The following is a 22,033-nucleotide window of genomic DNA, read 5'->3' as shown; positions in this document are numbered from 1 at the left end:
CTGTGTTGACAAGATTCTCTTCTTGACCAAACTTTGGTCAGGCTCTCCTGAGCTTTTCTGAAATAGAAACCGACCTTGGATCCCGGGTCCACTCTTTTATATAGAGAGTATAGCTTTACCAAGAATCCTGCAAAGTCAGTTAGCAGGAATCATCCACCCTTTTTAAGCGATCACCCTCAATATTTGATAAGGTTTCTCCTCCACTGTCTCCCAAAGGACATCTGAGCAGCCTGGCTTGCCTTCGGCAAAGCAGGTGTTAAGTCTTGTCACGTTGCTCCTTATCCTTGCTGTTTCCTCTTAATTTTCCATCCATCGAACCCCCACCCCAATAAATCCCGTCTTTGTTGTGCCGAGGCTTGAGGCCAACCTCCCTCCCCCTACTGCAAAACCCTACTCAACAGTGGCTCTTACACCTAACACAATGGTCCATGAAGAAGTTTACCTCACCATTCTGTGTGCACCTGTGGAGGTCACGTGACAAACTGGGGTGTCAATGGTCACCTTATTTTTGTGAGGATCGCATCTCGTTTGCTGCTGCATATGCCAGTCCTGCTGGTCCGTGAGCTTCCGGATATTCCCTTATTTCTGCCTTCCATCTCACCTAGGCATCTCTCGTTACAGGCACTCATTACTCTGGCCATACTGAGTTAGGGGCCCCCAACTGTAAGCCCTCACACTCGTGTTGGCAAAGGCTTTAACTTCTGAGCTGAGCAGCTCTCCAGCTCCTCTCCCTGTTAAGCTCTCAGAAGACTCAGGAGCTCAATTCCTAGCTCACAAAAACGTTTCAGTCTTGGCTCCGTTATCACTCACTTCTCTTCTTCTGTTATCTCACCTGTGAAATCTGGATACATATTATTTCCTGGCTAAACTGTAAGAGCAAAATCTGGCACAGCATTTGGTAGAAGTTGGTCATAGCTCATTATGTATTCATTTTGGGGGGTAGTGACTCGACAAAACCCGGGTTTAGATGGCCACAGCAGAGCAAGGGATTAAGTCCTTGTTCTGTATAGGCACACAGGGACAGATCTGAGAGGCAGGTATTTCCCGGTACAGCCCTGCAGGACCGCCTTGGGCCTGGAACGAACGCCAGGGACTGCCAGGGCCTAGAGGCCCGGCGTCGACGCGCAGGCGCAGACCCGCTAATGGCTACGCTCTATGCGCATGCGTGCTCCGGGGCCCTGGTCCATGTGGCTCGCTAGCAGAGGAAAAATGGCGGCGGCGATGCGGGCGGTGGCGGCTGGAGCGAGGCTCGGCGTTCTGGATTGCGGCCTCCGCGCCACGGTCCGGGGCCTCTGCAGCCAGCCTGTCTCGGTCAACGAGCGCATCGACAAGAAGCGCCGAGCCGCGCTGCTGGGCGGCGGCCAGCGCCGCATCGACGCGCAGCACAAGCGAGTGAGTCCGGGGCCGCCGGCGCGTCCCGCCCCCTCCGCCCTCGGCCTATCGCGGCGCGCAGGGCTCACGGCCCCTGGGGCCTCCGAGCCAATCGGCGCGGCGCCTGGGAGGGGCGCGGCGAGAACGCCTACCTGCTGAGCTACCTGCGAGGGACCCCTAGGTGGTCGGTGGACGAGGATGAGCGTCGGTGTGCTTAGGGAGGTCCGGCTGTGACTCTTGGGAACGTTAGTCTCTGGAAAGTGTCATAAACAGAACACCGCCTCCCCCATCTTGTTAAAACAAGATTGCTTCGCTAATCGACGACAGGCTCTCAGTTTGAAAGACCCCGCCATTCTTGCACCTCCTGAAAGAGTTTGTGGCAGTTTTTTTTTTTTTTTTTGGCGTGTTCCCCCTACCCCACCCCACCTCTAAGTGGAAGCAGGAAAACCCAGGCACGGAGTATTAGAAATAACTTGGTTACAATCACAGCAGCATGGGGTGGGCTGGGGTCTCCGTGTGTGTAGGGGACTTGTGATCCCTGTGCCCGAGGAGCTCAGATCTGTCCTCTTTGGGCGTGTATCGATCTGCTGGGTAGGAAGCGGGTACAGGCTGCTCTGCTGTCTGGCTAGAGTGGGCAACCAAGGTAGTGACACACTGCCTGGATTCTCAGGCGAGAGTCTCAGATGGACCGGAAGGGAAGCCTAAGGGAAGGCTACCGGTGAAGGGCACACGTGCCCTAGTCAAGTGTAGGGGAAAGCTGTGTCTCAAGTCTAGGCCAAATGTTGATTTAGATGCCCTGAGTTAAGCATCTGAAAAAGGCCCAAGGATAACTGTTCCTTTTGACACTTAAGAATGTAACTGTGGTTGAAAGGTTTGTGGTGAGCAATACGCAAAATTCCCTTGGGGTCCTGGTGAAGGGCCTTTTAAGTTTCCTGGGAAAGCCTGTCACTGCTCCTGTAAACTCCCTCTTGGGGCCTGTTGCTCAATTCCTCCCCAAGCGCATTGGCCCACTCCTCCCCAGGCAGATCCTGACGCCTTAAATAAGGTCTTTAGAGTTGGTTTTGGCCTTCAGAGCTGATTTAGTTGGGAGGCCGATTTGCATGCCTTTTTTCCATTATTTCTGTAAGGCAGATTTTCTAAAAGTGGACCAGAAAGTATGAATATTTAAAAATCAATCAATCTATCTATCAAATCTATCTATCTATCTATCTATCTATCTATCTATCTATCTATCTATCTATTTGTTGGATTCCTTCCCCAAAAGTAAATTTATTTTCCACAACCTCATTGACTTTTGCTATGTTCTTAAAATAACTAATTTGAAGGGTTTTTGTTTGTTTGTTTGTTTGTTTGTTTAATATGTATGTGTGTTGTTTTCTTGGCACATTGGACCAAGGAATTTATCAAGAGTTGAGGTTTGGGGAGCCTAAGGAGTGGAGTCTCTTGGTAGATTGAGGGACTGTGTCCTTCAACTTCATTTGTAAGAAGAATTTTCTTTAATTTTTGAGGTAGGATCTCATGAATCCCAGGTTGCCCTTAAACCAACGATTCCTCTGCTACCTCCCTAGCTCTGGGATTATAGTCCTTCACTACCATATGCGGTCTATATGGTCCTGGGAATCGAACCCAGGGCTTTTGCATATTCTAGGCACACCCTCTACCAACTGAACCTTATCTCCAGCCATTTTCTTTTCTTTCTGTCCTTGAAACAAACACCCCTCAACCAGAGAAACCCTTCCTTCAAACAAGCTCTCCAGCACTCTTTGCGCCTTCCCCCTTTACTGAGTGGCTCCCAGCTATGGGATCTTGGCTCTGCCGGCTATAGCGTCTTTGTCCAGAGATTCCCATTTGGGATGGAAGAAGAGAAAGCCTCTCTCTGTGAAGGTTGAGTGCCATGGGGTAGAGGGAGGAGTCCCCTGCCTGAGTTTCCTCCCTCCTCCTCCTCCTTGGGTTTCCTGCTTGCCTCCATCTTTTTCTCTTCCTTCTGATTTACATTCCACAGGCAGGTGGCTCCTGGAACACCCTGTCTACCTTGCCTTCCTGGGTGAAACAGTCTGTTACCATCACATGTCCACCTTGGGCAGGGACAGACAGAATGGAGCCTTTTACATTGAGGCAAAGAGGAAAGGCCTGTGCCCCGGCCTTCCTGCCAGCACATCTCCCCTGCTTGTTAACGGTCTGTGATGACATCACCTTGTGTTGTAGGGAAAGCTAACTGCCAGGGAACGGATCAATCTCCTGCTGGACCCTGGCAGCTTCGTGGAGAGTGATATGTTTGTGGAGCACAGATGTGCCGACTTCGGAATGGCTGCTGATAAGAATAAGGTATCTTTATTTGTTCCAGTGGTGGTGTGGGCACTTCCGGTGCCTTGCTGGCTGGCCTTCTTACCAGAGCAGAGAGTCCTTGTAGCTTTTATAGCTCAGCTGCACTGGGGAGTTTTGTTTTGTTTTTTTCCTCGTCTGCAAATAACTGTGGGTGGCTGTTTATTCTCCGCAGTGTAACTCAGGTCCAATTTCCAAGGCTCAGGTTGTGGGTGTCATTCCTCATCAGACAGAATGAAGAGTTTGGAAACTCATATGGGTTCTGAGTCTAAATGCTCTAGTCTAAATGCTGGCCAATTTTTTTTTTTTTCAAGACAGGATTTCTCTGTGTAGACTTGGCTGTCCTGGACTTGATTTGTCCACCAGGCTGGCCTCAAACTCACAGAGATCGCCTGCCTCTGTCTCCTGAGTGCTGGGATTAAAGGTGTGCTCCTCTGCTCCTGGCTAGTTGTTGCTTGATACTCCTTAAGTTTGAGTCTTATGTTTAGTTTTTTTATTGATTATTTTTTCAATGTATCTGACTATGTCACACAGCCTGCCTTAGATCTCTGTGTAGCTCAGGCTGGCCTCAAACTCATGATTCCCTTGGCCTTGGCGTTCTGAGTGGAATCACAGGTGTGCATCAGATACACCTGGCACCTCTGAATCATGAGGTCAGTAAAACCAAATTGCTTTTCCTAGGTGCATGGAGCTCTTTAGATTCACTGGTCCAGTTTTCTGCATATCTGCTGTCTGTGATCAAAGGTGCTGAGTCTTTTTTTTTTTAAATTTATTTATTATACATATAGTGTTCTACACGCATGCAAGCCTCCACACCAGAAGACAGCACCAGATCTCAGTATAGATGGTTGGGAGCCACCATGTGGTTGCTGGGAATTGAACTCAGGAGCTCTGGAACAGCAGCCAGTGCTCTTAACCTCTGAGCCATCTCTCCAGCCCTATATGAGTCTTAATAGACACACTGATGTTTGAGTTTCCATGAAAAAGAGTGGGTTTTCCAGTGTGACACTGGAAAAGCCGATATGCAAGTGGGCCCTTTCTCTCTTGTCTTACTGTGTAGCTGAGGCTGGCCTCAAATTTGTAATGATTCTCCCTTCTTAGTTTTTGTTGGGATTCTAGGCATGTGCCACTATGCCCAGCTCTGCTATGTTTCATTATATGTTCCTCTCAAGAGTAAGTGGCAGGAGCTGGGCGCGGTGGTGCACGCCTGTAACCCCAGCACTTAGGGAGGCAGAGGCAGGTGGGTCTCTGTGAGTTTGAGGCCAGCCTGGTCTACACAGCGAGTACAGGACAGGCAGGCTACACAGAAAAAACCCTGTCTCAGAAAAACAAAACAAAAAAGGAGTAAGTGCAGGAGTGGCCCCGGAAGCCTCTTAGAGTTATTTTGCCTTTCTTTTAAAATTTTTATTTATTTTGGTGTGTTTATTTTGTATCTTGTATTATTATGTGTTTATTTTGATATATTTATTTATTTATGTTGGTTTTTACTTAGAGCCTTCTTCAAACCAAGCCTTAGGAAATTTGGAGTTTTGTTTGTTTTTTCATTAAGGCATGATGCCAACTTCACTATCAGAAGTATTTGGGCTGGGCAATGGTGGCATATGCCTTTAATCTCACCAGGCAGAGGCAGGCAGATCTCTGTGTGCTCAAGGCCAGCCTAGTGTTCAGAGCTAGTTCCAGGATAGCCAAGACAACACAAAGAAACCCTGTCTCAAAAAAGAAGTATTGGATGTTTTTCTTTTTTTGAGACAGGGTTTCTCTGTGTAGCCCTGGCTGTCTTGGACTCACTTTTGTAGACCATGCTGGTCTCGAACTCACAGAGATCCACCTGCTTGTGCCTTCTAAGATCTGGGATTAAAGTGTGCTACCACGCCAAGCATATTTGTGTGTGTGTGTATGTGTGTGTGTTTTTCTGACCTTTACTTTTCCATTTCTGTGGTAGTTTCCTGGAGATAGCGTGGTTACTGGACGAGGCCGAATCAATGGACGATTGGTTTATGTCTTCAGTCAGGTATGTTCTACCTCTAGCAAATGAGGCTTTCCTGCAAGAATGAGCTGGAATCAAACTATTTTAAAAAGTTAAAAAAAAAAAAAAGACAATTTCGGAGGAATGAAATCTTGCTTATATGACAGATTTGCCTTCTGTTTTTCATGTTCGTATGTAGTGTTAATGCTGTTTTCTTCTTAGGAAGGAAGAGGCCTTTGTTTTTGTCTGTCTGGGAGGTGTGGGCAGGGCAGTGGGCCTGTGTGAAGTTGTTGGAAGAATGAGTTGATTCCTCTGACTCTGTTGTGTGGCTTCGGGGCGTGGAGTCCTGGGCTGGGTAGAGGATCCATGCAGCCTGAGTAGAAGACATTGACTCTTAGAAGCATGGGTCCCTGAGCTCCGGGCTCTTCAGAAAGTACCCAAACACATTTTGTGAGGTTTCATCAAGAGAGATGAAGGTGATGTTCACTGAGCCCTGAGGTAGACCTTGGAGGCAGAATAAAGCTATATCATGTTGTTATTTAATTAGTACTTTATGTATTTGGGCGTTTTTGCCTGCAAATATGTCTCTGTACCATGTGCTTGCCTGGCATCTGAGGAGGCCAGAAGAGGCTGTCAGAATTTCCTGGAACTGGAGTTACGGATGCTTATGAGCAGCAAGTGGGTGCTGGGAATCAAACCTGGATCCTCTGGAAGAGCAGCTGGTTTTCCTAACCACTGGGCCATCCTTTTAGCCCTGCATGTCCACATGTTAATTTTCAGAAGCTGGGTGTTACGCGACATAGTAAAAAAGGATCAAGGTTCTGATCACCCGACCCTTACGCTAGTGTGGCCTGGGTTACCCGGGTGCCCTAATGTAATCATGGGCTCTTTAAAACGTGGGTGAGGGGTCAGAACAATGTCGTGTGAGGAGATCTCCACCTGCTGTTTGTGGCTTTGAAAACAGAGGAGGAGAATTCTGAGATGAAGAATGGGACATCTCCAGAAGCTTAGGAAAGACACATAGACTGCCCTTGAAGCCTCCTGAGAGGTCACAGACCTGCTGACTTTGGTTGTAGCCCAGTGAGGCTCCTGGGAGGGAACTTCTGAACCACAGAATGTGAGAGAATGAAAATGTGTTGTCTTAAGCCCACGAATTTGTGCTGATTTGTTTCAGCAGCTATAGAAACAGGTGATTTTGTGTGCTATTATTTTATAATAGATTTTTTCTACTTTTTGGGGCTGCCAGATGTTGAAGATCACCTTTTTTTCCCTTCAGTTTTTAAGATCTGGGCAAAAACTATAAAGAAAGCATAGAAATGATAGAACAAAGAGTGGTATTGTTGTGTTTTCTGGCCGCAATGGCTGGCTACGTAAAGCCATTACAGAAGTTCAAATGTATCATATATTTGAGTAATTTCTCTGCTCATGGAGTAGGTTAGAGTGAGGAAGAGGAGGTGGAGATGACGAAGACAGGGCTGTCGTTTTAAAGGTGGCATTCATGGATAGAATGGGGCACAACAGGTGACCACAGACAGGGTAAGAGGTGCCAGGCAAATGCTTTGGACTCACAAGGAGGAACTTTTCCGGGCTCTTTTCACAAGGAGGTGCTCTCCAGGTTTGAGGAATCGAGAAGGGAAGCTGGGCATTTGAAAGAGGCTGGCCACCAGACTTAGGGTGTAGTCAGCCAGTTTCTTCATTGTGATCTCCGGGATACTGCCACAGGTGGCTTTTCTGTTTTTCCAGAAAAGTATCCCTCTTCCCTTGGTCCTGGGCTGACAGCATGCCCTGTGAGGAGGGGCAGAGGAGGAGCCAGCAGGGCTCATTCAGTGCTCTAGCTTCCAGTCTCTGTTTTTTTGTTTTTTTTTTTAAGATTTATTTATTTATTATTTATATAATATTCTGCCTGCATGCCAGAAGAGGGCACCAGATGCCATTGTAGATGGTTGTGAGCCACCATGTGGTTGCTGGGAATTGAACTCAGGGCCTTTGGAAGGACAGCTAGTGCTCTTAACCTCTGAGCCATCTCCTCAGGCCCAGTCTCTGGTTTTAATCCTCACCTTTGCCTTCTTTCAGGCCAGTGACCCTGATTCTCGATGTCTCTGCCTCGGCTTCTTTAGAGGACTAGCCTTTCTCCTCTCAAGCTGAAGGCGGGGCCCTCTGAGTTCTTTTTACACAGGCTTAGTTCTGTTTTAAGCCCCCCCCACCCCCCACTTTTCCTGGTTTCTTCTTGGTCACTCCCTCTGCAGGTGTGCACTTCCGTTCCCTTCCTCCCAATCATGTGGTACCCTATGCCTCCAGTTCCCCTCAGCTGGCCTGCTGCTGCTGTCTTCATGCTTGTAAGATAGCTCTAGGGCGAGGGTTTCCGAGACAGGGCTGGGGACTCTGCCTTTCATCTTCTCGTTTTTCAGAATCCAATTTTACCACCTGGAAGTGGATGTGTTTGCTTGACACTGGTGGAATCTGCCAACGGGGTTAATCCGGCTTCAGCTACTGCCTCAGAGCAAAGACTAAGTCTTTTGACCCTGATCCTAAACAAACTCTCTTCAAGATATTTATTAACTATCTTGGGGGATAATCTATGAGTTAAGAGGGATTTTTTTTTTTTCTATTTTTCTCAACATCTGAAATGCCTTTGACAATGTGAGTTTCCCATTTCTTTCTACTGGGTCTTGAGCTTTGCCTAGTGATTGTATTTTGCCTGCTGGTTTAATTGTTTTTCTTTTCAGGATTTTACAGTTTTTGGAGGCAGTCTGTCAGGAGCACATGCTCAAAAGATCTGCAAAGTAAGTGTTCAATATTGAAAATAAGCCCAGTGTTCCAATCAGTTTATGTGGTACACACTGAGTATTCCGGGGGTTCAATGAATGGAGCTACCTCTGAGGTAGAACAGATTGTACAAGGTGCAGTACTGACTAGAAGGGAGTCTTCGTTCTTTTCTTAAAATATTTCTGTACTATCTCCTTGACCTTGGTGAAGTCTATAGCCATACTCATTCTGTTCTCTTCTTTCCCTGTCCCCCTTCCCATCTTTCCTGGTCCCCCTGCCTTCCCCTGCCTAAGTACTGGGATTATATGTAGGAACCCGTCCTATTGGCAACCTTCACACTTCTCCATGCTTAAAATGACATCAAAGATTACGAGGCTTGAGGACTGGAGAGATGGTGCAGTGAGTATGAGTACTTGGTATGAAAACAAAAGGACCTGAGTTCAAATCCCCAGCGCTCACATAAAAGCCAAGCATGACTACATGTCCTTGTAACCCCAGCTTTCAGGGAATAGGCAGATCCTGGAAGTTGCTGGCTGCTAGCCTAGCCAGGACAGTGAGCTTTGGATTCATTGGAAGACCCTCTCTCAAAAAATAAGATTGACGGTGGTTGAGGGAGACACTTGATATTCTCCTTTGGCCTCTTCCTGTGAGAACTGAAAGCATTCAAAAGCACATTTGTGATGTATGTTGGCTTTTAAAGACAGGGTATAAGACTCTGTGTAGTCCTGGCTATTCTGGTAGTCACTCTGTAGACCAGGCTGGCCTCAACCCCAGAGATTCACCTACCTCTGCCTACTGTACTAGGATTAAAAACATGTACCATTATGCCTAGCTCATTAATATATATATATTATTTAGTATATTACATAATGAGATTTGGCAGTGGATCTTATGACTGGTGTAATTGAAAGGAGGTTTAAGTAAAAGTATTTCTGGAGCTCAGCAACTTCAATGTTCCAGAAGCATTTGGTTTCTATTAAGAGCAAAAGCACAGGTATGTGTTCATAAGTGAAGGATGTGTTACACAGTGCCTAGAGTTAGTGCAGGTAAAAATATAAACTTTGTAAAACTCAAGTTTATAGATCATGTATTGATTCACAGCCACCTTGAGAATCTCAAGAAAAGAATTTCAGATCTAGACAGAGTCCAGGCACTAAAATTAAAAAGCAGTACAAAGATTGCGTGAGAATTTTTTTAAAAGGGTTTGTTTATTTTTGCCTATGTGTATGACTATGAACTGTGTGTGCCTGGTGCCTGCAGAGGCCAGAAGAAGGTGTTGCGTCCTCTAGAACTATAGCTACAGTGGTTGTGAGCCGCTGGGAACTGAATCAGGGTCTTTTGCAAGAGCAAGAACTCTTAACCATTGAGCTATCTCTCAGCTCCTGTATGAAGGTATTTTAACAGTCCAGAGGGCTGAGCTTAGAGCTCTGTGATAGAATGTTGTTTTTTAAAAAAATGAAAATCCGAGCTGTTTTATTTTACCAATAAAAACTCAGGTGCCAGATGCAGGGTGAAAACCTGCTAGCTCAGAGAGGCAGAGAAAGCACCCAGCTGGCCTTCCTTCTCAGCTCAGGTCCTGATGGAAAAAACCCAAAAGGCTCACTAGCTCAGCTGACAGCCCAGAAGGAAAAGGCCAAAAAGCCCAAGGCCAAAGGCTTGCTAGCTCAAAGCCAAAAGGCCAGGGAGCTGAGGAGCTGAAGCCAAAGCTAAAGCCAAAGACCCTTTCTTCTCCTTTCTTAAATACTCCTAAACTCAAAGTCCCTCCTTCTGTGTGTTTTTTTTTTAAGATTTATTTATTTATTACATATACAGTATTCTGCCTGCATGTGTGCCTGCACGCCAGAAGAGGGTATCAGATCTCATTATAGATGGTTGTGAGCCACTGTGTGGTTGCTGGGAATTGAACTCAGGACCTCTGGAAAAGTAGCCAGTGCTCTTAACCTCTGAGCCATCTCTTCAGCCCTAGTAGTTTTTTTTCAAGACAGGGTTTCTCTATGTAGCCCTGGCTGTCCTGGACCTTGCTCTATACATCAGTCTGGCCTCGAATTCAGAGATCCACTTGCCTCTGCCTCCAGAGTGCTAGGATTAAAAGTGTGTGCCACTACAGTCTGGTTAGCTAGTTATCTTTAAACCTTCCTGGTTTTTCTCTGTACTGCTTCGTTTGTAATGGTTAAATGAGACAGTGGAAGGAAAGGTACTTGGTAGACCGTGTAGGGCTGTCGGGATGTTGCATATGAAGCTGTCAGGACTGTTGACACAGGAGGAAAGTCTGTCCCAGTGAGCCTGGCCTCAGGTTAACATAGGGGCCAATGTGCACCTTCACAGACTCCTGTGCCATTCTGTCTGCCACCAGTTGTTTCTTAGGAGTCACTAGGATGAAACTGGCCACCAAAGAGAGTCACAGTCCAGGCTTTGTACTCCCAGCCTCTTCTCTTCTAACAGTGCAAAACCCGGGACTTTGCTACGTAGCTGGTCCTTTATCTTCCATGAGGAACCCAGGCATTGTGGGGCTTAAAATCCAGGTGCTGACTGCTTCCTGTTTGGAAAAGTACAGGGAGAACACTTTCCAGGAAACAACATGCTATTCTACACACACACGTACACACACACACACACACGAGAGAGAGAGAGAGAGAGAGAAAATGAGAGAGAGAGAGAGAATGATAGTGTGAGGTGTGTCGGCATAACTTTTAGGAGCTGGTTCTTGCCTAACATAGTGGGTTCTTGGCGCTCTAACTTGGGTCTCACCAGGCTTGTGTGCTAAGTGATTTTGTGACTGGGATGAATGGTCTAAAACAGTGGTTCACAACCTACAGAGGGTCAAATGACCCTCTCACAGGGGTCACATATCACATATCCTGCATATCAGATATTTACATTATGATTCATAACAGTAGCAAGATTACAGTTATGAAGTAGCAACAAATAATTTTATGGTCACATAAAATTTAATTTTGGGGGTCACTACCCCATAAGGAGCTGTATTAAATGGTCGAAGAAATAGGAATGTTGAGAACCTGTTCTAAAGAGACACCCATGCGCCTCCTCTTTGGGTTCCGGACTGTTGAAAGAATGGACTCCAAGAAATGTGAACATGCTTGTGAATCTCCTGCTTTGAGAGAAATGGCAAAAGCCTTTAGTAGCATCCAGAGGAGGAACTTGTCTCCTGGTGTGGCAGGTCCCCAGACCTTAGCACAACTGACTCCATGATGGAAGTACCATCCAAACTGTAAAACTCAACAGGTAGACAGCACCACCTGCCGAAAATGAAAACAAAGACCTAATCCATCAAAGTCTATAGTCCTGGGAGTCTCTAAATGTACTAACCTTGCTTTTTGGCTCCTCTAGAGTTCAGCTTCTGGCTAAATGTTCTTGTTAACTGGAGTATGTCCACACAGAACATGGTTTGTGTGGCCAAAAGCTTATCCTGAGAAAGGCTTGGGGCTGTGCAGGGATCCTGAACACCCAGTGAGGTCACCAGCTAATACAGATTTTGTATTGGCTTCAACCCATGTTAGAACAGTCTTCTCTGGTGGACACTGGAGAAAGATTTACAGTCAGAGGCCTTGTAGGAGAGCCTGGGAACTGAGTTGGGGACAGGGACCACACTTTGCCAGACTGTTCAGTTATGCATACTTCTTAGTATTTTAAACCCTTCTCATGCCAGGACCCCTGAAGATTGACTTGGTGGGGGTAGGGGGTGGAAATGGGGGTGGGGGTGGGAGGTTGTGGATTCTGGATTCCTTTGTCTGTCTTGCCTGTGTGGTCACACTGAATAAATCTTTCCTTTCTGTTTTTTACTGTCCATTTGTCTCCTTTAACGGGTTCACTGAGGGTGGGTGGCTGGACTTGGCTTGTGGGAGCACATACAGGCTGTGGCCTTTCCGTCTGGTGACACTGTCACCCACCAAGCCGTCTCCTTTGCTCCACAAGGCATTTTGTCAGTGCTGTTTTTGGTAACCGGAGCAGATGTCTCATGAGGTCGTTCTATGCCGTTTTAGATCATGGACCAGGCCATAACAGTGGGGGCTCCAGTGATCGGCCTCAATGACTCCGGGGGTGCCCGAATCCAAGAGGGCGTGGAGTCCTTGGCTGGCTACGCAGACATCTTCCTGGTGAGAAACCTATTCATAGACTTCTCTGTGTGCTGGTGCCTGTCTCTCCACACTGTCCTCTACCCCATCCTGCCTCTGCGGTGTCTCCAGTGTCACTGCCACTGTGGGTGGGATGAGGGGTGGATGACAGGCCAGCCTGGCTGCAGAGCCTGCTCCTTTTTCTTGATAGAGGGCCAATTGTTGGATTAATAATTAGTCCAAGGTCATTTGTAAGGAGAAAAGACTTGGAAATGTTTTCTTTTTCTTTTTCTTTTCTTTTCTTTTTTCTTCCTTCCTTCCTTCCTTCCTTTTTTCCTTCTTTTTTTTTTTTTAAGCAAGAGAGAGATGGTAAGGAATATTAAAGTAAACTGATTTGCTACAATTAGGATTTTTTTTAAGTATTCTTTTTATTTATTTTTTTAAAAAAAACATTATGCATTAGTATACAAAGTTTAAACAGTAATACAAGGAAGAAGGACATTTTTCCAAACCTTATCACCAGAAGCCCTTGGAGGACACAATTTCATATACCTGCGTTATTAGACATATGAAATGTATTGTTATTTTTTTTCAAGTGGATTCATATTTTTTTATTTTGTTCTTTTAAGTTTTCTTTTTTTTTATTTAAATTATTAGTTACATTTTATTAACTCTGTATCCCAGCTGTATCCCGCTCCCTTATTCCCTCCCAGTCCCACCCTTCCTCCCTGAAATGTATTATGAGAGAGACAGGGATGGCAGTCGGGTAGGACAGATGGGCACAGTTTCTAGTCAGCCCAGTGCCATCCGTCCCACCCCTTCAGAATGACAGATGTCTTGTCCCTGGTCACAGCCTGACAAGATCCATTGGCATGTTTGTGTGTGTAAGATCCTCTGTCAGTTGTAAGTGTGCGCGTGTTATTTGAAAAACTTCCTAACTTTCATGTGTCCTAAACATGCTTCTAAATCTTTCCTCTAAGTTCTGAGGTTAACCCATGTGAAAAACATTAGTTCTGTGCTTGTTTGGTGATTTTTTTTGTGTGTGATATAATTTCAGACCTCATGGGAAACTTGAACCGAGTTCCAAGATCTGTCCCCTGTACTTTTTTTTGTTGCTGTTTTTGTTTTATTGGGTTTTGGGTTTTGGGTTTTGGGAGGATAGAGACAAGGTTCCTTTGTGTAGCCTTGCCTGTCCTTTGTAGACCAGGCTGGCTTTGAACTCACAGAGATCTGCCTGCCTCTGCCTCCCTGAGTGCTAGTATTACAGGTGTGTGCCACCGAGCCTGGCTCTGTCTTCTGTCCTTTATCCAGATGTGCTGCCACTATACAGTATATCATTCTCTTCAGAAATACGTATTTGCATATTACATTATTGTGAAACATTTGAGGGCAAATTGTTGATCTTTTGCTCTGTGTAGCTCATAAATCCTTCATTATGTATTTCTGAGGAACATGAACCAGAATGTAAACATAAAAGGAGAGTTAACATCTATTATTAATACCCATAGTCTTTATCTAGTGGCCTTACAAAAACCCTTAAGAGATTCCTTTCCTTCTCTCTCCTTCCATTTCCTCTACCTTTCTCCTTTTCTCCTCCTCCTCTCCTTTCTTCTTTACTTTCCTCTCTCCTTCCCTTCTCCCTTTTCTCTCCTCTTCTTTCTCTTCTCCTGTCCTCCTCTCTCTCTTCTGTCCCTTCCCTCTATTCTCCTTTTCTTCCTTTTCTCCCATCCTCTCTCTCTCTTTCCTTAACTTTTGTTCCTGACCTGGAACAAATCCAATTGTCATACCTCTTTAATTTTCTTTCTTTAATTTGGGTCAGTTCTGTAGTCTTTGTTTTTCATGACCTAGGTTTAAAAAATTTTTTTGGACTGTGTCTCAGTATGTAGCACCATGTTGCCTTCCACATTCTGGGATTAGGGACTGTGCTGCTGTACCTTGCCTGACCTTGACATTAAACAAACAAACAAACAACCCCCCCTCCCAGTTTATTGAAGTTTAATTTAAAACCTATAAAATCCACCCATTATGGCATGCAGTTCAGTGACACACCATACATTTCTGTAGTTGTATAAACATTACTTGGGGCCTTGAACCTGCAGCCCAGGTGCTTTGACTGGTCACAGATCCAGCCTTCACACTTTAAGGCAGGCCTCTGCCCCTGCCTCAGTCTCCCAAGCGTTAGGATCTCAGGCAGGAGCCACCATTGCCCGGCTTAAGGCTATGTCTTCTGTTTGAAGGACTCATCTCAGGCTTGTTATATATTGTTTTATAGTGGCCAAGTTTACTATTTACTCACCAATCTTCTGTCCATTATCAGAAGAGGTGACCCTGACAGTCATCACACATCTGCTTATTTCCCCCTGCATTTCTGTCAGTGTTTTGTTTCTTATGTCTTAACGTTATTACGGATTTATCAATTTGGGGGCTCTGCTGTAGATATTTTAATTTTTCCTTGATTTTTCAATTACATAGGTTTTTTAAAAATTATATTCATTTATGTTATGTTGCACTTGCTCGGGGTCATGCCATGGAGCATGTGGTGGTCAAGGACAACGTTCGGTGGTCATGTCTCCGGCCTTGTGAGGCCCGGGTCTTCATGCTTAGTGGTAAGGCCTTCACCTGAGGAGCTGCCTTGCTGGCCCTTTGGTTTAAAATTTTATAATTGTCATATGTTCCATGTGTATTGGACATGATAGCTTTGTTTTTTGTTTGTTTGTGTATTTGTTTGTTTGTTGAGGGGTCCTCTATGTAGCCCTGGCTATTCTGGAACTCACTATAGACCAGGCTAGCCTCCACCTTTTAAGTGCTGGGATTAAAGGCAAGCACCACCAGGCCCGTCCCAACACTGATAACTTTGTGTTTTATAACCTTTTTAAGTTTACTTTATCTGACAGCATAGCCACCATGGCTCTGATTTTTCCTCTCATGGAACTTGTTTTTTTTTTTTTTTTTTTAGCCTCTTATTTTCAATTTTTTTGTGTCCTTTTGTCAAAAGCAAAACTATGAACAGCATATAAGTTATCTTTTTAAAGTTCAGTCTGTTTGTCTCTTAGGAGATAGGTTTTTTGGTGCCTAAATTTTTCTATTAAAAGTTTTAATTTGTGTGTGCGTGTGTGTGTGTGTTGGTGTGTCTGTCTGTGTGAGCTACAGTTGCACGTAGGTTCCCTGAAGGAGCAGAGGTGCTCCTAACCATGGAGCCATTCCTCCAGCACCCCTCATTTTTACTTTCGCTTTCTACATTTATGGGTGAGGGGCACAGGTGTGCACCCTGCACATACGGTGGTCAGACGAAAGATGAGAGGATTAATTCTCTTTTTCCCTTTAGGATGCTGGGATGGAAGTTGGACCATCAGGTCTGGTAGCAAACACCTCTATCTCCTGAGACATCTTTGTGGACTCCCCACATCCCCCAATTCCCTCCTTCTTAAGAGACTAATTTTTCTATATAGTTCACGCCTGTCTGGCTCCAGTTCTTCCTGCGTCTGCTGAGGTTACAGGCACATGCCGCCATGTCTAGCCATAGCCACAGCACTGTCCCCTTTTGGATTTACTTGGTTTGGGCCACTTTTAAAAATGTATTTATTTATTTATTTATTTTTGTTTTTTCAAGACAGGGTTTCTCTGTGTAGCCTTGGCTGTCTTGGACTCACTTTGTACACCTCAAACTCAAAGTGATCTGCCTGTTTCTGCCACCTTGAGTGCTGAGATTAAAGGTGTGTGCCACCATCCCTGGCTTGGGTTGGCCATTTTAGTTCATTTAAATTTTCACCATATTTTATTTTATTTTAACCTTTATCTTTATTTTATATGTGTGGGTGTTCTGCCTGCGTGTGTGTGCCTGTGGAGGCCAGAAGAGGCCGTTGGATCTGCATCTAGAGTTACAGATGATTGTAAACCGACACCAGGGTGCTGGAAATCGAACTTGAGTCCTCTGGAGGAGCAACCTGTGTTCTTAACCACTGAACCATCTCTTCAGCTTCCTTTACTGTATTTTAAAGTGCTCTGTCCTTAGTGTTATCCAGGGAATTACAGTCACGGTTGGGATGAAACGAAGTTGGCTTCAACCATGTACGGACATGTTGCTTCTTCTGTCCCCATCATCGCAGAACACGTCTTTACCTGTGATGTCGGTGTGGAGAGATTTGAAAGACAAATGCACAAACAATTAGGATTGCGGGAATGCTGGGTCACCAGCTGAAGGGCAGTATTGATGTCTCTTTGCCTAGATTCACTGGCGTCTGTTTTCTCTCAGCTTCATGTAGCTGTGTAAGGCAGTTTTATTTCAGACGGAAGAACTACCTTTGGTGTCCTTGTACGACATCCAGCTGCCAGTGAACTCCCTCAGCCTTTGCTATCTGAAATGCCTTACTCCTCCTTGCTTGAAGCTTGGCTTTGTTGGATGTTGAATTCTTGACTGACAGGTTTTTCTTCAAGCACTTGAACTACGTCCAGCTGCCTTGAGCGTTTGTCAGAGGGAGGCTGCTCTGCCCTTTGCCTTCCGCTTCCGGCCTGGGCTGGAGCTTCATGTTTTGACTATAATGGGTCTCAGTGGGAGGCCTTTGAGTTAATCCTCTTTTGGAGTCTGTTGAGGTTCTTGGATGTGAACATTTGCATCTTTCATCAAATCTGGGAAGTTATGGTTCTTATTTCTTCAGATATCTGACTGGACCTCTTCTGTTTCTCCTGTGTTTCTGTGGTGCTTGCTGGTGCCTGATGGCTTCCCACGGGTCCCTCAGGCTTTGTTCATGCTTTCATTTTCTCAACATGGGTAATGTTAGTGGTTTTATCTTCAAGTTCCCCGAACTATTGTTTTTTTATGATTAAATCATAGAACCTTCTAGAGAGTGAATTTCTGTTTTTTTTTTTTTAATAATTTGTTCTGTTATTATCTTGTTCACCATTCTCCTGCTTTCCCTGAGTTCTTTTTCCATGTTTATTATTAGTATTACTATGTTATTTAGTCCATTGAACATACTTAGGACAGCTGCTGCAGTATCTATGACTAATAATTTTTATGTGTGGGTTTCCTCAGGTTTGTTTTCCCTCTGATTCTTTTGTTTTTCCCGTGAATGCCTTTGCCTGTTTGCTTGTTTTATAATCCACAATTTGTTGTTGAATAGTGGAAATTTGTTTTTCTTCTTTGTGGCAGGGTCTCACATAGCCCAGGCTGACCTCAAACTCACTGTGTAGCTGATGATGGCTTTGAACCGTCTGCCTTCCAAGTACTAGGTGATAGGAATACACTGCCATGCCTGGTTTTCTGGCAATTTACAATTCTTTCAGTCTTCAGGGATTTTACTTGTGGAGTGTGGGACCCAGCTGTGGCTTTTCTAAGCTGTTTTTATAAATTCATGTGGAGTATGATCACTCAGACTTAAGTTGTCTCTGTGGTTATGGCGTCGCCTTTCTCAGTGCCTTGACGAAATACTTGACAATACTTAAGGAAGGGAGGGTTGATTTTGGTTCACAGTTTGAGGGTGTGTTCTGTTGTTAGGAGGACGTGCTGGCTGGTCACATGCTACCTGCAGTCAGGAAGCTGAGAGAAATAAAAGCTGCTGCTTGGCTCCCTTCTGCTGTATTGTTTAATTCAGCCCAGGACGCCAGCCCACAGGATGGCGCCTGTAGTTAAGGTGGGTTCCCAACTCAACCCAGCCAGGAGCTGCCTCCCAGAGTTTGCCTTCCACCATACTAACCATCACCATGCTCAACCCATGGTTTGATAAAGATGTCCTTAGCCAAGCCAGCCCGTGGTGACGCAGGTCTTTAATCCCAGTCTTCAGGAGGCAGAGACAGCCTGATCTCTGTGCATTCGAGGCTAGCCTGGGCTAAAAATCGAGTTCCAGGATTCCCAAGACTGTTGCACAAAGTAACCCAGTTTCAAAAAATAAAATAAAAAATAAAAACAAAACAAAAAAAAGAGGTTCTTAGAAGCTTAGGGCAAGGGTGGGGAACAGAGAGTCCTTTTCTTTTGAGTTCACCAAAATTGCAAGAAGGACCGTCTCTGTGCTGGTCTGAATTCAGCTCCCAGAAGCAGCAGTCAGAAGTGAAAATAGGAGTCCTGGCTAGAGATGAGGTGCAGTGCTTGCCTAGTGTGGATCCCAGCACTCAAACAGAAAACAAAACCCTAACTTGAGGATGAGGTCTTTGTTGCCATCCTTTTAGTGCCAGCTGGCTATAGTAGGTATATGGTTGTCATGGCTGGGGACATTTAGCCAATAGTCACTGAATTTTACCTGCCTCTTCCTTTTTTTTTTTAAGATTTATTATGTATACAATGTTCTGTCTACATGTATGTTTACAACCAGAAGAGGGCACCAGATCTCATTATATGGTTGTGAGCCACCATGTGGTTACTCGGAATTGAACTCAGGACCTTTGGAAGAGCAGACAGTGCTCTTAACCGCTGAGCCGTCTCTCCAGCCCTGCTTGATCCTGAAAGCATTCCAGTAGACTCCAGAGTTCCAAAACAGTTGCTTCCGACAGTCCTGTGGCTGAAGTTATTTCATTCATGGTTTCCTAAAGCTTTCTCATCCATCTTCTGTGATGTCACATGGCTGTGTCCTGTGAGTCTAAGCGCTGGGGTTGCATACCATCATTTCCGCTTAGGTAGGTGACCACTTGAGTCATGAGTCTGAGGCTAGCCTGGGCAGCACAGTGAGATTCCGTCTCAAAAACACCATTTTATACCAACAAGAGACTTCTATCCCAAGCCCATAGCTCCTATGTTAAATACTGTCACGGTACTTTAAATTTTTCTTCATGTTTTTTCTTCTTTTTTTTGGGGGGGTTGCTGCAGGGTGGGGGGAAGAACAAGGCCTTGTTATATTGCCTGTGCTGGCTTAAAACTTCTAATCCTCTGCCTTAGCGTCCAGAATTCTGGGATTATAGGCATGTTCTACCATACTTGTCTAATTTTTTAACTGTGTTTAAAAGCAAGTGAGCATACAAAGTAATAGTTGTTTTTCCTTTTTCTTCTCCTCCTCTTTTTCCCCCTTACCCCAGGCTTGACAGGGTCTTATGCAGAGGTCAGAGAACAACCTCTGGGAGTAACCTCTCTGTCATGTGGGTCCTGGGGATGGAAGTCAGTAGTCTGGCTTGATGACAGGTACTCAGTGGGCAATTCCCCTTGCCCTCATCACAATCTGTTCCAAATTGATAGAGACTTAATTGTGGTAAGACAGTGACTGTGCATCAGTCTGCCTCCCTTTTCTTCCCATTTTTGTTGTGTGTGTGTGTACCCTTGTGCGTGTGTGTGTTCGTGCATGCGTGTGTGTATGTATGTGCATGTGTGTGTGACTGTGTGAATATATGTGCACAGTTGTGCATACCCTGTGGTGACCTGTGAAGGTCGGGAGACTGCCCTAGTCTCAGTCCTTGCCTCCCACCTTATTTTGAGGCCGGGAGTCCTGTTGTTTCCGAGGTAGCTAGGCCATGAGCTTGTGGGCATTCTCCTGCCTCTGCCTCCTATCTTGCTGTACAAGTGTTGGGACCGTGGACCTGCAAGCGACTCCATCTGGTCCTGGGAATCAGAGCTGAGTTCTCATGTTTACAGCCATCTTCCCTGCCTCCAGCCTTTGGTCTTTCATCACAGGGTACCCATTTTTTCGTGATCTTAATTGCTTCTTGAGGATTTGGTTGCTATGTTCTTTCTTTTCACCTCGAGAGACAGCCTGAGCTGTGTGGGATGCGCGGGAGCCTTAAATTAAAATGCTAGACTATCAGGTGTCGTAGTCTCATTCAGCATTTAGCTTTTGTTGTTGTTTTCCTTTTTTATTTATTTTGAAGATAGGAGACAAGGTCTTGGAATGTAACCCAGAATAGCCTTGAACTCACAATGTAGCCCAGGCTAGCCATGACCTAGACTTTGTAGCCTAATCCTCCTGCCTCAACTTTCCAAGTGCTGCCACTTCTGGCTTGCTCAGCAATTTTTTATGCATTAACAGTTTGTTCACAGGTAGTTCATTTTCAAAGCCTTGAATACTTGTCGTTGACAGTTTCTCCCAGTTTTATAGTCCTTTTTGAAGAAAATTTCCAAATGTGGTTCTGCCACAGCTAGAAGTCTATCTATTTCTCTGTTTTGCTGGCCGAGTAGGATTGTGCTGTGCTGAGCCATATCCCATGGTTTATACAGCCTGGGCACACTGCCAAGGCAGGTGCCCACTTTTCTTAGCTATTATGAGCAAAGCTTTCAATTGTCACTAGGAATAGAACAGTTGGGCGAGAGTAGCACTTTTGGAACTTTTGAATTTCAACTGCCATGCTGCTCTTGGGAAAGTTCCTCAGTCACATGGCCTCTAGAACTGTCCCCTCACACTAAGCAACTACCAGTACTTTTCCCCTTGGCCTTTCTCTGTCACGGCATTTACTGCTAATTTTTTGAACATAAAAAAAAAAAAAAATCAGGTCTCCTAACTATCTTTAAGGATAGTCACCTGAATTCCAAGCTTGAGGCTTCTGTCTCTTCATAACACCTTTGTCCTCATAAACCCCTTGTGCAGTGTCGCCCCCTTCCCCCAAGCCTTGTCTGAGGACGAGCAGATGCCAAAGAAGTGGCACCTGCCTCTGTGCCCATGTTGTGGGAGCTTCTGTGGAGGCCGTGCCGGAGCTCAGCATAGAGGTCAGGGCTACATGTCGGGAGGGCACAGGCTGCTTCTCCCTGGCGTCTCCGCACACAGGAGCTGGTCCTGAGGGAAAGCGGTGGGACCCAAAGCTCACATCCTGGTGGCCACTTTGAGGAACTGCTGTCAAGACAAAGGGCGCTCTTTGTTGCAGAAGGTGGCACAGTTACCACTCCTCATTTGTGGGACAAATGGCACACATAATTTTGGAAACACTTTTCTGATTAGATCCTGTGTGGCCTCCTGCATAGGGTTTCTGTGGAAGCAAAGGCAAAACTCGATTTTATTGTTGGTTTGATCTTCCTGCAGATAACTTTGTGAGTGCCTCTGTAACCAGGTTCTTTGCTTTTCTGTATTGGCAGAGGAATGTCACGGCGTCCGGAGTCATCCCTCAGATTTCTTTGATCATGGGCCCATGTGCTGGTGGGGCCGTCTACTCCCCTGCCCTAACAGACTTCACATTCATGGTGAAGGTAAGAAAGCTGCATCTGTTCCTGGTGCCCTGGAAGTCCTGCAGCTGTGTCTGTGATCACATCAAGCCTGACCCAGATCTAGCTCCTCATCTGAGTTCTCAGTGGTGCTCACTGGAGTGGAGATAAGGCCGGGGTGGAGGGAAGGTTTTGGCATGGGATCTGTAGTGTTTGAGGTTCAGTGGCAGAAGGTGCTTGTACGCTGTGAGACTTTACTTGTGATGTGAATTGCAAATGGTGTAGCATAATCAGAAGATCCCGTCCTGTGCCCAGACTGATGGCGGTTTACTGACCAGGGCTCCCTCGGGAGGGTCTGCTGTGGGCCGCTTTGTTGGGAGGTGGCTCCTGAGGTCCCATGTCTCTTCCTTCACTGTTCGCTATTTCACTGTCCTTTTCGTAATGGTAATGGGAAAATCTGACCCCCAACTTCAGTTTGAGAACTATATG

The 22,033-nt window shown here is 45.5% G+C and overlaps 1 protein-coding gene across 1 annotated transcript in view; it reads left to right on the top strand.

The window, feature by feature from the left end:
- The first annotated feature begins 1,184 nt into the window (after positions 1–1,184).
- Pccb (propionyl-CoA carboxylase subunit beta) overlaps positions 1,185–22,033 on the top strand; it is a 58,450-nt gene continuing 37,601 nt past the window's right edge. Inside the window, exons 1-6 of the mRNA XM_055629705.1 lie at positions 1,185–1,392; positions 3,577–3,696; positions 5,636–5,704; positions 8,386–8,442; positions 12,427–12,540; positions 21,479–21,589. Coding sequence (XP_055485680.1) covers positions 1,186–1,392; positions 3,577–3,696; positions 5,636–5,704; positions 8,386–8,442; positions 12,427–12,540; positions 21,479–21,589 — 678 coding nt within the window. The 5' untranslated portion in view covers position 1,185. The remainder of the gene's footprint in view (positions 1,393–3,576; positions 3,697–5,635; positions 5,705–8,385; positions 8,443–12,426; positions 12,541–21,478; positions 21,590–22,033) is intronic.

The sequence above is a fragment of the Psammomys obesus genome, unplaced genomic scaffold (assembly GCF_907164565.1).
Source record: "Psammomys obesus unplaced genomic scaffold, mPsaObe1.curated_primary_1811, whole genome shotgun sequence".
Taxonomy (NCBI): domain Eukaryota; kingdom Metazoa; phylum Chordata; class Mammalia; order Rodentia; family Muridae; genus Psammomys; species Psammomys obesus.
Note: the sequence above shows the minus strand (reverse complement) of the source record. Positions and strands in the feature narration are given on the sequence as shown.